This window comes from Struthio camelus, chromosome 16 (assembly GCF_040807025.1).
Source record: "Struthio camelus isolate bStrCam1 chromosome 16, bStrCam1.hap1, whole genome shotgun sequence".
Taxonomy (NCBI): Eukaryota; Metazoa; Chordata; class Aves; order Struthioniformes; family Struthionidae; genus Struthio; species Struthio camelus.
This window is the reverse complement of record NC_090957.1, coordinates 12,529,637-12,544,059: the sequence shown is the minus strand read 5'-3', so window position 1 is coordinate 12,544,059 and position 14,423 is coordinate 12,529,637. Positions and strand designations below refer to the sequence as shown.

Below are 14,423 nucleotides of genomic sequence, written 5' to 3'. Positions count from 1 at the left end.
TCTGCGCGTGGCATCAACAGGCATTGCAAACATAGACGTTATTTATGTGGAAAACGTTGGATTTGGTTTTGTTGCGTTTTCTTGAAGTCGCTAGAAAAATAGGTTACGTTGTGGATCCTCTTGTCTATTAACAGATGCCTAAAATCCATTTTTTAATGCCCGCTAAGTATGACTTGGCGTTGCTAGAAGAAATGTTGAGCTCCGACAAGCCCTGCTGAAAAGCGGCAAACAGTTCTTTAAAAATGTGGTTGCTTGCATGTGAGTGCATGTGGAGGGAACTGGGGTCCTCGGTTCAGGACCAAGAAGCAGGATCGAAGAAACCCACCAAACTGGCTCCTGCATTTTATTTTAATCAAAAAGAAAGAAAAGAAAAGCGGATAGTGCAGAACTGAACCGGAAAGCGTGCCTCATCCTGCTTTGCGATAGGGGCGCAGCTCATGCCGGGGGCACCGCTGGCCTCCTTGCGTCAACCGTTTTACGGTGTCAGCTGTCTGAAACGATAGCTCAAGATGTCTCTCGCCCAAAGACGTCTGAGGACGGAGGTGGTGCAGTGCAGGTACCTGCTGAAGCATCACCGGAGCGGCTGTGCCCGGAGCCGCGTCTCTGCTCTAATGAAGCGGTGCCGGGAGAGGGGCCGCGGTGGCGTCGGAGCGCTCCTCCGGGCTTCCTCTCTGCCTTCTCTGTTGGGCGTGCTCAGTTTGAGGTCCCCTCGTTTTGCGATAGCGTGAGCTGGTGTCAGGGGATGGGACTTCAGGAGTCCTGCCCCATCACACATGCCACCGCAAGGCAGAAAAAAAAAAAAAATTCAGGTCTTATTCCTTGTATTTGGGGTCACCTGGAGCGTTAGGGGAAAGGAAAGAGCTTCGGCATTGTTCAGTCTCAGAGAAATCGAAACACTGCAAAATGAAGCAAGAGAAAGCACTTCATTTTGATGTCTCTTTCTTTGTCTGCTACCATCTATACATCCATACGGCTGCATATAGACATCCAAGGAACTGAGCATAAATGACGAGGAGGTCACAGAGGGAGCCCACGGTCCGTGGCCTGGGCCTGCCACAGCCCCGGGAACGGCACCCGGATGCTGGTGGCAGAGAGGAGAGTCTTACTTCTTTCTTGAAACCAGACCTCCTCGGGGACTTTGTTTGGCTTTATTTTATCCTAGTCTATTTATTTTTGGCTAAACGCCTTTCCAGTTCCTTTGCTGCAGTTTCTGGATTTGAAGCGCTACTTGGCCTTGAGGTTCCTTCACAGAAACATCTCCCTTCTTCCTAGTTGCACGTGGACCCACCAAACTGCTGCTTTCCAGGCTCAGCTGCTCAGAGAAGCAGCTTTTGGGAGGCCGTAGCCTGCGGTAGCCGGGTGCAGAGACTCAGGATAACCCCCCTTCGTTGGCAGGGTTGCCAAACGGCGGGATCCCTGTTGCGAGGCCGGTGGCGCTGGCGTTCTGCTCGACGCCCCGGTTCTGGGAGGCAGGGACTCGGGCAAGATGGTCAGCTTGTACTTAAAACAGGATTTCGAGCCACGTAGCTGTTCGGCAACCTCGGAAATGCAGCCGAGGGCAGCACAAAGGCGAGGCAAACAGATTTAACTTAACGTCTCTTCTTGTTCTGAGCGTTACTGCTGTTGTTAAGCTCACGCTTAGTGCAGCACCAGAACTGAAGGATTCGGAAGGGCTGAACTCAGCTCGATTTGAGAGCGATGCGGAAAGCCGCCCCGCGGCGGGGAGGCAGCCGGCCGTTGGGCCGCGGAGCCGGGCACGGGTGGGCACGGCACTCCCCGGCCTGCCCGCGGCCGCCGGCACCGCCGCTGTTTTCGGCGCGGCGGCTGGAGACCCAGCAGCCTCTCTGAGCAGCCTGGGTAGCTGCGCCGCCGCGGGGCGCCAGGCTCGCGGCTCGGCTCGCGCCGGGAGGGGGGGCTCAGGGCTGCGGCATCCTGCGGCTCCGCTCGCTTGTCCCGCCGCGGGGTGGCCGTCCCCAAGCCGTCCCCTGCCGCCAGCCCAGCGTCCCCCAACGCCTGCAGTCCCGTGCGAGGGGTCCCCACGCCAAGCTGCAGCGCGACTGCCGGGCCAGCGCCTGTGTTGCAGCTGCGCCGAGGAAGAGCAGCCCCCCGAAATGCTTACGTAGGGTGCAGAGCAGCCCCGAAAATGCTTGCCTTGGGCGCCGCGAGGTTCACTGCGGCGCTGCCACCCTGCCGGCTCTGCTGGGCTGCCCTCTCCGCTGAGCAGGCTGTGGAAAAGCAGCCAAATGAAAAGCCCGTGCAATCTTGACAGAGGCGCCCGCCCGCTCGCTGGCCTCCGCTTCCTCGCGGCAGGAGCGCCCTTCCGGTGCTGCGCAAAGCCGGCGCGTCTCCGCGTGCTGGCCCACCTCGGGCGCTGGGTCTAGCTGCGTGTCGCAGGGTCGTGTAGCTGAACCGCGGGGAGAGGTGGAGAAGGTTTTCCTAGTTGGTCCTTTGGATCTGTGGGGTGGGAAAGCTGTAAAGGGGGCAGGTATTGAATGCAGTCATTTTTCCTGGAGCCTGCCCGAGGATGCTGAGTAGCTGGGGAGAAATCTACTGACCCAGTCACGTCATTTAAAATGAGAGAATAGGGAAGAAACTGTTTGGCATGATGAGGATAATTAAAAAAGCTAGTAAAGCCAAGCTGATTATATGGCGTATTATAAAACAATACTGTACTTAGGAGCCGAGCTATAAAACTGCTATCTCATTCCTTGATATCACTTGTGGGAGCATTTGTGGCACTAAGGGCCTGAGTCTCTCTTGCTTTGCCTATTTTGCAGTCATTTACAGCACCGCAAAGTGGATGTAAAATGCTATCAGCTGGGTAAGCGCGTGGCAAATGCAGACTTGGCAGCATTTTATAGCTACTTTGCACAGCTCTAAAAGGTGACACAAGGTGCAAGCGAAAAACAGTCGCGTCTGAGGTGTCCCCACATTGCACTTGGGCAGAGCAGTGCCTTGAAGTGCGGCGATGCGTTCTTGTGCACAACGGTGAGATGGGTTTTACAGGGGTCAAAATGAAGCGGTATATTTTATTCCTTGCCCCTTTTTGCTTTGCAGATGAGGACGATGCAAACAGGCTTGGAGAGAAGGTGATTCTCCGGGAACAAGTGAAAGAGCTTTTCAATGAAAAATACGGTGAGTTTCCCATCTGCACACATAGCAAAGTGAGTTTGTTTTTGCTGACAGCAGCCGTAGTTAAAATTAATTACACCGAAGACCTCTATTTATAGGACAAGTGCACAGCAGCCTGCTGCAGCACAGGTATCTTCTCACTGCTTCACGTTACAGCTTGTCCCTAGGGATGTTCCCACGTCTCAGTGCTGACGGTTGGGACCGTGACCTTCTCGTTGACAGCTCCTCTTTGAAGAGGGGAGGGAGGAAGGAAAAAGGCACCCAAGGAATAGGATTTGTTCAGTCCGGCATCAACCTTGAGCACGTTTTTAACATGTCCTGAGCCAGAGCAAGCAGCGGTGCATGCGCTGAACGTGCCGGCCGTGCGCAGAGCTCCTGGCAGGCAGCTTCTCCCACCCGCTCTGCCTCTTGGCCGCAGAGCGGGATAAAGCCCAGCGCAACGTGTGCAGAGATGGGGCACGGTGTCTGCTGGAGCTGCAGCAGAAAAGCAGGTCAAGACACTGAAGAAGATTTGAAAATGTGATTCTGAGGCTCCCCGTGCGCCTAGTGGAAAAAAACCAAACGTCCCTCCAAACCGGTTGTTGGCGAAAGCTGCAGCAGGAATAGCAGTCGGGCAAAAACAGGAGGCAGCTGCTGTAGGTACAACCCTGAACAGCGTAGCTGTCTCAGCCCTTCGGAGAGCAGGAAGCTGTACAGTTCCTGGGCCGTAACTGGTCATAGCTCTGCCCTCCTTATGGCCTGGCTAAAAGCTGCATGACCAGTCAGCAGTTATTTCTCAACGTGACGTGCGAGGCCAGGGCTGTACGGCCGTGCAGCGGCCCACTGCGACCCGGCACACGCTGCTCCGCTGGCCCTGCTCCACGAGCCACGCGCTGCCCTGCGGCCTGTCACCTCTGCTCCTCCCTGCATCCCCCAAACAGTTGCCTGAAAGAGAGCAAAGACAGCCCTAGAGATGTGGGTGGGGAATGTCATATCCTTCCCTTCTCGAATCTCGTCTCCCCTTTCCAAGGCTGCTTGCCTTGCCCAGGTCAGAGCTAGGCGAAGCCCCTTTGATTTCGGGGGCGCTGCGTGCCGCAGTGACAGCGCCCACGCGGGGTCTGTGCTGCTTTGGGGGCTGATTTTCCCTCCTCGAGGTGCCAGTGCACCAGCTGGCAGCACTTCTCAAGTAGCTATTTTATTCTCTTTAGCCTGCTGAAACACTGCTCTCCCCCACTGCTCCCCTCTCCTGAGCTTGGCTCATCCTGGTGGGACCCAGCAAGCCAGCCTGTCTCAGCAGCGATCGCCCTGCCATTCAGAGGAGCCTGCGTTTCGGTATGGGTCCTGGCATTGCACACCGCATCGCCCCGACCCAAGCTTAGCTTTTTGTTCTAGAAGCGCTTGGGGAAGAAGTGCCTAGTGACTTCTGCTGCAGCTAGCCCTCCTAACTTGGAAATGATCTCCTTCTGCTGTTGGGCTTCAAAACGTTCAATTCAGGCTGTGCTGTTCTTAGCTTCTGATAAGCACAGTTATTCCTACAAGAACTTTTTATTACAACTGTAGGCTTGTAAAAGCGCAGGGAGACATGTGCCTTTGCACCATCGCCCTGGCTTAATGTTACACCCAACCTGTCCCAGTAACCAGGCTGTGTAGGCTCTTCCCGGCTGCCCCCTGCAACGGCTTGCACAACCCTGAGGTTGTCCTAACGGAGAGCAATCCTTGGACTGAGGTTGCACGTGGAGTAACAGAGCTCTGACCCAGCCCGTTGGTTTGCAACAGCTGCGGAGGGAAACCAAATAAGAAAAGAAATGAAGCATAAGGAGCTGGGGGGCTGGGGAGGGGAGCAGGCAGGCTCTTGTTTCGAGCGCTTGTGTCTGCTGAGAAAGAGGGGGTGTGATGGGAAGGGTGTGCTCTCCCAGCAAGAGCTGTGGGAGAGCCTCGCTCCTCGTGCGTGTGCACGCACATACAATCTGGCTGCTGCTGGAAACCTTCCAGCTGAAAAATCAACAGCTGTTTGCTAAATAATCACTGTCCCGCTCTCTATTTATTGCTCATAATCTATCTGTATAATGTGCTTACTGAGTGTTAAGAGACTGAGGCACAGGACTTGAGTCATGCCCGAGCTGCGGAAGTGCGGAGGGGAGGTAACTGCACCGAAGTCACTAAGGGCTGTGCTCACACGCGCTGGGCGTTTAAGGTCAAGTCTGGATCCCACGCAACGATCCCTGTGGCCTTGCCTTAGCCCCAGGGTACCAGGTTGCTTTAAAGTGTCCACTCGTGGGGTTTTCGCATCTTTTTTTCACGTAGATTTTACTGGCAAGCGTCAGAGTCACGATACCTGTCAGATGGGTTGTGAGTCTAATCCAAACGCTCCTGAACCCGCAGCTGTGCCTTGCGCAAACAGGCTGATCGAGCACAAAGCGCCAGGTGGGCTCCTGCTAGATGGAGATCAGAGATGAACTCCCCACAAAGAAAGCCAGAAATCTGGCTGAGAAGCAACTCAGCCTCAGCGCGTAGGTTTGGGGCTTGCAAAAACGTGACTCAAGAGCAGGTCTAACCACTCCTCCCCTTCTCTTTCTGCTTCACAGCAGGTGCCGAGGAAAGGCTGGGGATGTTCATGGGAAACGAGGGGGACTGGAAAGCTTTGCTCCGCCAAGGGGCCAGGTTAAGGCTGGGGTCCAGCCTCGCGCCTCTGGTGGAGGGGCAGCAATGTCAGCAGGGCACATTGGTGGCACTGGTAGGTGTGTGCACGCTTGGAGGTGACAGGTCTTTAAAATCATGAATGGCCCAGAGAGCACAAGGAGGGCAGGAGTCTCAGAACCACAGGATGGTTGAGGTTGGAAGGGACCTCTGGAGATCAGCTAGTCCCAACGTCCCTGTTCACACAGGGTCACCTAGAGCACATTACCCAGGATCGTGTCCAGACAACTTTTGAATGTCTCCAGGGAAGGAGACTCCACCACCTCTGTGGGCAAGCTGTGCCAGTGCTCAGTCACCTTCACGGGAAAGAAGTTTTCCCTCATGTTCACATGGAACTTCCTGTGTTTCAGTTTGTGCCCGTTGTCTCCTATTGGTGGGCACCAGTCAGAAGAGTCTGGCCCCATCCTCTCGACACCCTCCCTTCAGCTACTTGTACACGTTGATCAGATTCCCCCTCTCAGTCTTCCCTCCTCCAGGCTGAAGAGTCCCAGCTCCCTCAGCCTTTCCTCATAGGAGAGAATTTGCTGTTTCCCACCGTGTAGGAAATAAAGTGGGGGTACGCAGAGAAAGAGGCAGTGGTGTGCCGAAGGAAGTACTTTTCACACAGCACGTGATTAAATTGTGGTATTGCGTTGCCGCAGGATGCTGTGGAGGCCAAAGAGATAAAGGGGATGAAAAGGTAGGTGAGACAGATTCCTGCAGCGCAGGGCCCTCCGGGGCTGTCGAATGCAGTGTACAGGATGTGATCCCTCCTGGGGACCCCTAAAAATGCTGCTGCCTGGAAGCTGAAATGAGACAAGCAAGAGATAAGCAGGTGTCTCTCATTTGCCCTATTCCTTATGCTTTTTCCCCAGCTCCAGCCCCTGACCTCAGCCATAAGGCAGGGTGCTGGGCTTGCTGGGTTGGCCCAAGCATGGCATTGGTGCTCTTTTACAGAGCGGAGATGAGTGTATAAATACTAGACTACAGGTCCTGTAAAACAGCCTTCACGTGAGCTTCATAGCAAGATTTTAAATAAAGATTAATGGAGCAGGCAAAAGTCCGCCATGGCAATTCAGCAGCACAACAGGGCCACAGTCACCACGGGAAAGCTCTGGTTGAGCTGGGAACGTGCGGTGAAGGCGGCCCTGGCTTCCTAACCTCATCCCAGGCCTCTCGCTCCTGCAGTCAGCTTGATCGCAAGCCCTGCAGCGGGTGTTGGGAGGGGATTCATTGTGGGAAGGCTGAATATCTGTGGAAACAGCTGAAACGTGGGAAGACTTTCCAGCCTCTTATGGTGAGTCTTGTTCTGTGTGATACATCTGTGCTCTCTAGCAAGCGCTTTGCTATTTAAATTTCAAGGAAAGGTCAAGGAGCAAGATACCTGGTGTTGAGAAGAGTGTGATAAAGCTTCAGGGAAGGCCGTCTGGTCAGCCCATGGTCACTGGTTCGTTGTCCTCTGCTCTGCCCTTACAGGAGAAGCTTTGGGGTTGAACCGGCCTGTCATGGTGCCCTATAAACTCATCCGGGACAGTCCTGATGCCGTGGAGGTTACTGGCCTGCCAGACGATATCCCATTTAGAAACCCCAATACCTATGACATCCATCGGCTGGAGAAGATTCTGAAGGCACGCGAGAACATCCGGATGGTGATTATAAACCAGCTCCAGTAAGTTTCTCTGTTTGGGACTCAGGAATTTTTCTGATTTGTTAAATGTTACCCTCGTTTCTCCAGCTGCTAGTCCGGTAAGCCACTGCGAACCCGATTTATCCCATTGGGATGTGGGGCCCAGTGAGTTTCTTCCCACAGTTCGAGATGAGCCTTGTTGCTAAGGAGCTTGGAGCTTGGACAGGGCTGTACTGCCGTTGCGAATGTGATGGCTGTGTTTTGATTCAGAGAAGATGGACCCGTATGGACGTAATGCTGAGGCATTTAGTAGATTCGTTGAGGTAGTCCGGGGGTCTGAGTGAAGGAGTCTTTTTGCCCATGCTGACCTGGGGTTGCTACAGGACCCGCAGGCTGGCCTGAGCAGGAGCGAGGAACAGCAGAAACGGGCTCAGAACAGCTCAGCTGGGGAGGCTGCGCGACGGCTTGCCTGGTTGAGAGGAGCCCATTCCTTACTGCAAGTTGTATCTGCCCACTGAGGGCAGAGAGCCTGACATCCTCAAAGTCTGAAGTGGACACCCTGACCATGACTTTTTGCATGGCCACTGGCCAGAGGCAAGCAGAACGTGTGATTCCTGTCCCTGACAAGGGCCAGGGGATGGCTCAGAGATCCGCAGAGTTACCGCAGGTTGCCCCGAGCAGCAGGGAACCTCCCATTTCCCATCCCACGCAGAGAAGCAGCCCCGCATCCAAACTCAAATCCAGCGTCTGGACTGCCTCCCCACGCTTGGAGAGCTGAAACCTCCCGCGGAGATGTGGCTGGGAGAAACACGGGCGTCTGCCTGGCCCCGTGCACGCTCTAATCCTCCCTTCGTTCTTCTTGCAGACCGTTTGCTGAAATTTGCACTGAGGCCAAACAAACAGGTAAGCGGGATGCTAAAAAAGTACTGGTATCTCCACTGTGGTGGGCAGGCAGAATATAGGGGCTGTGCCACGAAACGTGTGGGGTGGCAGACAGTGCCGCAGGGAGGTATTTGTCTCTCCAGCGTCGCCAGCCAAGGCTAGGAGAAAGATCCTACCCGGGGGGAAAAACAAACAAACAAACAAACTTGCTGACACAGCATCTGTTCAGGCACGAATCATCCTCTTAGATTATTATATTTCTGTGAGTTGAGGAGAGGCATGTACTGTTAGACTAAAATTTTCACTGTACTCTGGAGGATCTGATTGGCCTTGTCCCATTAGCAGTTCTATTCACTGGATAAACCCCTTAATTTGACTCTTCATTTATCAGTGGAGCTTCTGAGGAAACAAGGTTTCCGTGCTCTCTCTGTGAGCGTTTCTCTGTCTGTCCCATCCTCCCTAATAAATGTCAGCCCGTTTTAACCAAATGTGTCAGAATTGGCATCCCCTACTGATAATTAAGATGGTACAAGGGGGAGGAGGCGAGGTGCCTAACGGCCAGGCTTTGCAAACATTTGAGTGCGTTCCCTTAGCGGGCCGTGGAAACAGCCCACCCATCTGCAACACGTTCTCAGGATTCGGATGTCCCATTTCTCTCCTCTTTCCCTTCAGAAAAAGACAGCAGCGTTCCCAAGCGAAAGCGGAAGAGGATCTCCGAAGGGAACTCTGTGTCTTCCTCTTCCTCCTCTTCCTCCTCCTCCTCTTCCAATATGGAGTCTACATCATCAACAAATCAGATCTCACTTGTGGTAAAGCCTTCCAAATATTAAGTGGGTTACTGCCTACCTATCTTTCTGCTTCAGGATGCTGCTCTCTGCTATCTACGAACCAGCACCACTTCCCTTCACTTGACCTGACAAACACTGTAAAGTGCGATGTCAAATGGCCCGACCAGGTTTGGCAAAGGAAGGGGCGCAGCTTTGGAGCTGCCTTTTCTTTCTGGGTTTCTAGAGGGTTGTCAGTAGAGCGGTGTCTGCCGAGCAGGGGCCCCCGGGCAGCCCCGGCCTGGCCCGGCCCGCGGCATCGCTCGGGCTCGAGTTGTTCTGGGAGAGATGCAAAGCTAAACCTTGCGTCAGGTAGCGAATCACCGCTGTAAAAAACAGTGAGTGGAATCAGTGGACGTGCAACTTGTTCTCCCTCAGGGTTTGGCTTCAGTTGTGTATGATACCAAACGCTTAACAAAAAAAAAGGAGAGAGAGAGAGATATCAACTTAAAGGTTTTTGTCGGGGTTTCCTGGTGGTGTTTTGATTTTGGGTTGGTTCTTTAATCTTATTTGGAAAGTGGGAGCAACAGCCCATGTCTGAACGTGTCAGAGATTTGATGTATGCATGTTTTTGTGTTGTGTCCTAACAGAGACTTTTGCCTTCTTTTCTCTCCCTCTCTTTCAGCAATGGCCCATGTACATGTTAGACTATGGTGGTCTAAACGTCCAGATCCCAGGACCTATTAACTATTAGACCTCAATACCGAATAAGAACCTCAAATGAAAGAATAAATAAATAAATGTAATTTATGTAAAAAGTGTATATTCCAATATGTATCAATGCCTTTTAGTTTTTCCAATGATTTTTACACTATATTCCTGCCATCAAGGCCTTTTTAAATAAAAATAAAAAGTGTTGCCTTGCTCTTAAAAGTACTTATTTTATTACACATATTATTGAATTGCAAACTGCGTTTGTAGGTAAGAGTAAGTACAGGAGGGCATCGCCGGATGGACAGCTACAAACCTTCTTGCCATGCTTTGGCTGCTCAATAAAATCGTCAGTGTCATCAGTGTTTGTAACCCAGAGGTTTGACATGCTTTAATGCTTCCTTTGCTACTGATGTCTTCAGACTTGAATCAACAGTTTAAAAATTTGCTTACAGAAGTGCAGGAGGATTGGTGCGAAATTGCACCACTGTGAAAGACGAGGGAACGAATGCTCACAAGCATCAAAGACCTGGGCCTGTGAGTATCGCAGAAGTGATTTTAGCAGAAAGATTTTAAGCAGAAAGAAGGTTTAAGGCCGCATTGTCCTCCCCAAGGAGAGATATTCCACAGACGCCCTGTTTTGTGTCGCGTCTAGTGCCCACCAACTCAGAAACTCAGAAGCAATTTCTGTTACGTGCACTTAACCATCCTCCGAAGCACTACAAGATTTTCATTTCATGACCTTCTTCACCATCTGTGATTTTCCAAAAGATTTTGATGCCTCAAGGACTGAGGAGAGCTCACAGAGTAAACACAGTTTGTCCGCTTTGATGCTGGACTAGTTCAGTAATGCAGGCCCAAAAGTCGCTACCGTTACTGAAAGACCTGTGGCAAAGTGCTTCCTGCAGTTCTGGCGTCTCCTCTGTGTGCCCGGGTCCAGTTCGCTCCGAAAGAGCAAAATGAAGCAATTCAGTAAACAGAGGAAAATAAATCATTGTAAGTTATTTTAATTTGTAAATTGATTTCAAATTTCTGCAATTCTGCTTTAATTTCACTAGTAGATGTGGGCAGCAGAAGCTAATGTGGCCAACCGCTGTTACTTACCCCTGCGCATCTTTAACTTGTATTTTATATATGAGGAGATCTGAGCACAGGTACGATGGTGTGGTAGCTAATGCTCTCAGGTGCTTCGGGCATGAGGGTGGCAGAAGAAGAACGTGAACGAATGTAACGGCTTGCAGAAGGAAACGCTGAATGTGGCACTGAAAGAAATGGCTCCTACACTCTGAGCAAGCACAATATGACCAACTTGGCCCTCTCCGAAATGGCAGTTGTGGATTGTTTCTTAGCCTGAGAATCAGTTGTGGTGAGGAAGATGAGGAAGGGTAGCACACCCAGCAGACACCTTCCCTCCTAAATCTCATACCAACCAGTAAAGCAAGATGCTTCTGGCTTGCTTCTGGCCTGCACAAATGGCAAACCACTGAGTTACTTTTGGATAACCATTGGTCAACTTGAGCACTGCTCACCAGACGTCCTTACAGGCTTCAGGACAAATTGCAGCGTTTTCCACTGAGCAAATCTGCCGCCCTGAACAGCAGCTGCCTCAGTCATTAGGGCTTCTGCATGTACTCGAGGAGGAAGGCGATGGTAGCAGACGCAGGGATCAAAGTCACCTGTGGCAGCTTTTCCCGGTGTAATGCACTTTGTTTGTTTTATGGGTTTTCCGTCTGCATGAGTCCTTGTCTTTTCATCCACCAGAGGATTTTGATCATGGGCAGAACCTTTCAAAGTAGCTGCAATTTTATTTCTGTGTTCCTGACTTCCATTTGCTGTTGAGTTAGATGCAAATGATCACATGAGCTAATGAAAGCCCAGATAAACGTAAGAGAAGGCACAAAGCTGGCAGCCAGAGGAAGAACAAAAATCTGTATGAGTGACCCCAATTAGAAATACAGTTTGACATCTGAACATTTGGCATCAAAATTGGAAGTCTTTTCTCTTTCTGCCTGATGCTCAAACCCATGGCATCTCCAATTAAGCAACAAAGAAACATGATTCAGAGGTAAAAATACAATTTTCCTTTCTGAAATGTCTGAAATGGGCTTATTCACAGATCAAACCACACATAGGTGTCTCCTATTAGGGCACATTCATTATATTTCGACTTTTTTTTTCCCTCAGAAAAGAAAGAAAGAAAAAAAAGATCTGATACGGTAACACTGAAGGTAGTGGAGTGGCTTGGTAATGAGTGAAGATCTTTGACGCTGCCCTGGGTCTGCTCCAGGTTTCAGCGCTCCCTTGAATGCGCGGTGGGGGTGAAGCTTCTTGCAGGATACAGATCTAATGCGCTGCGTAGTACGTGGGGCCCTAATTACTTGCGCTGAAAGGCAAGGGTGAAGTCAGGCAGCTGAGTTAAATTAGGGCGTCAGAGCTACGCTAGGGACTAATGATTGAGTTCAGAAAGCCTGGTGGAATCATAAAGGCTGTAAAAGGTGGGGGGGAAAAAAAACAGAAGTTAAGAAGGGGCCGAGCATGTGGCCGTTCCCCTGCTCTGCCCTTGCTCTGTCCCCGCTAGCGAGGCAGCACATCCGGCGGGTGCCCCCACCCTGCGCCCCTGCTCACCTCCACCAAACTCCCTTCTTCCTTCTCCTTTTCTCCTCTCTGATAAGAGTTTTATCTTCTGAAGTGGACAGCAGTAATTGTCTCTGTCGCTTCTGGGAGTGACGAGGCTACCGCTGTCAACTTTCCCGCGGCCAGGATAGAAGATTGCCACCGTTGTGGCCCGTGTAGCGGTGGGAGATGAAGGTATGTGCGACAGGAATTCGGCCTCTTCCTGCTGATGGAAAAATGACAATTATTGCTTTATTACTGTTTTCACTCAGCTGCAATTCTAGCACTTTCCCTAATCTTGATCCTTCAGTTGCAGGGTATTTTTATACCCAGTTTTTGTATATAACGTGATTATCCGCTGAATGGAGTCTGTTCCATGACAATTAGAAGACTGAAGAAGCAGCTCTTAACACTTGAGCCACGTTTCTCATTTATTACTTTTCAAAGAGTTTTTTTTTGGGGGGGAGGTTGTTGTTTATGTGTTTACAAATCCAATAACAATCCTCATTAAGAGTTGCAAAACATGAAGCCATTTTGATCCCAGGCAGATGGCATCTAAATGAAGTTTAATTAAAGAATGAGAGCTTTGATTCAAATCATTTTTTAAAAATATAGTGCACGGAGATGCGAGGGAACAGCATAAGCAGCATCTGTGCTTTTATTTAGACCCCAGAACCCATTTGCGAGGAAACGCTTTGCGAAACGTTTCAGTGAAAGCACAAGTTTGTCAGCTTCGACGCACCAGGCGCGAGCTGTCGGCGGCGTGGCGTGCAGGCAGCCTCTTCCCCCCGATGATACGGTGAGTCTCTAGAAAACTAATAAGGCAACCAAGTGAGAGTTGGCGTTGGTCCCTCAGCTCAGTTCAGCAGCTTTGGGGGGGGGGGGGGATTTATTGTTTTGAAGAATTCAGCTGAAGTCAAAGAGAGCGAGCTTTGATTTGAGCTACAAGCGCAATCAAGTCTCATTCTGGTTTCCCGGCGTCCTTATACCACGCTCATCCCCATGGTGAGTAGCCCTTCCCGGCTCTGCACTAGGCAGCATGACTAACATCTCCGTGACATGAGCTCGTCAAAGGCTAACACGAGTCGCGCTGAGGCTTGCCTCTCCCCGTGGGTAGCGACGCTGCCACGCTCACCTTGCTCTCGGCTGTGCAAAGGGGCAGCCCCGAGGACATTTCGGACCGGCTCCAGGTTGGGCCATAGCGTTTCCACCAAGCCAAATCCAAGCGGATTTGCCTGGGACGGGCTGACTCGGCAGCACAGATTTTGGAGGGATTTGGTACCTCCATAGCTCTGTGCATCAGGACTTTGGCATCCCTCTGAACCGTAGTGGCATTTAAGGCCCGCTTTTTGCTGGCGTGAAGGACAGTGCAAGGGGGAGGAAGGCCCCCAAGGACGCTTTTCTGGGCCAAAACACCTGTGGTCACTGTGGAGAAACAGGCACTGGCTTCTGCGGCAGCTCCTTCAGCAGGGAGCACATCCGGAGCCTTTCCAGGGGGTGGCAGCAGCTCGGCAGCGATGTGATTTTTAAGGGACTGTATTTGCTTCACATGCTGCAAGTGGTGTGACCATCAGACATGGCTTGCTTTTGCTTTTCCCTGCAAGCTGTGAGGACGAGGCCAGGGCGTGCTGCCGGGGTGGTGCTTTTCTGCCGCTCAGACCCTGCAGGATGGTTGGAGCTTGCCGTTTCCCCCTACACTATTTCCTCCAGCTAATGGCTCCGACACGGTTCGGCTCCCTCAAGCGGGGAATCCTACTGATTCAGCCAGAGGGGAAAAAACATGGATGTGCACATGAGCCTGCTGCTGGGAGGGGAGACCTGAAGGCAGCACCGAGGGCCAGCAGCGACACTGGAGGCACTGGTGTAGATCAGGGGTGGATGGAGGCGCAGCGCTGCAGCAGAGCTCCTAAATGCCAGTGCTGTGAAACAGCCTGGCTATTTCTAAGACCATCTATTTTGGGAAAGAGAAGTGGTGGTGTCGAGGCAGGGAGCCTGCAGCCGCGGAGGCTGCGCTGGCAGGTCCTTCCCTTTCGGGGTGA

General features: G+C 51.8%; 1 protein-coding gene across 14 annotated transcripts in view; it reads left to right on the top strand.

The window, feature by feature from the left end:
- The window catches only part of GTF2IRD1 (GTF2I repeat domain containing 1), a 103,548-nt gene extending 93,416 nt beyond the window's left edge, over nt 1–10,132 (top strand). For all 14 annotated transcript variants that reach the window (XM_068910347.1, XM_068910345.1, XM_068910340.1 and 11 more), the window contains 5 exons: nt 3,058–3,135; nt 7,264–7,456; nt 8,280–8,317; nt 8,969–9,105; nt 9,746–10,132. In XM_068910347.1, the coding sequence (XP_068766448.1) occupies nt 3,058–3,135; nt 7,264–7,456; nt 8,280–8,317; nt 8,969–9,105; nt 9,746–9,814 (515 nt within the window). In that variant the 3' untranslated portion in view covers nt 9,815–10,132. The remainder of the gene's footprint in view (nt 1–3,057; nt 3,136–7,263; nt 7,457–8,279; nt 8,318–8,968; nt 9,106–9,745) is intronic.
- The last annotated feature ends 4,291 nt before the right edge of the window (nt 10,133–14,423 follow it).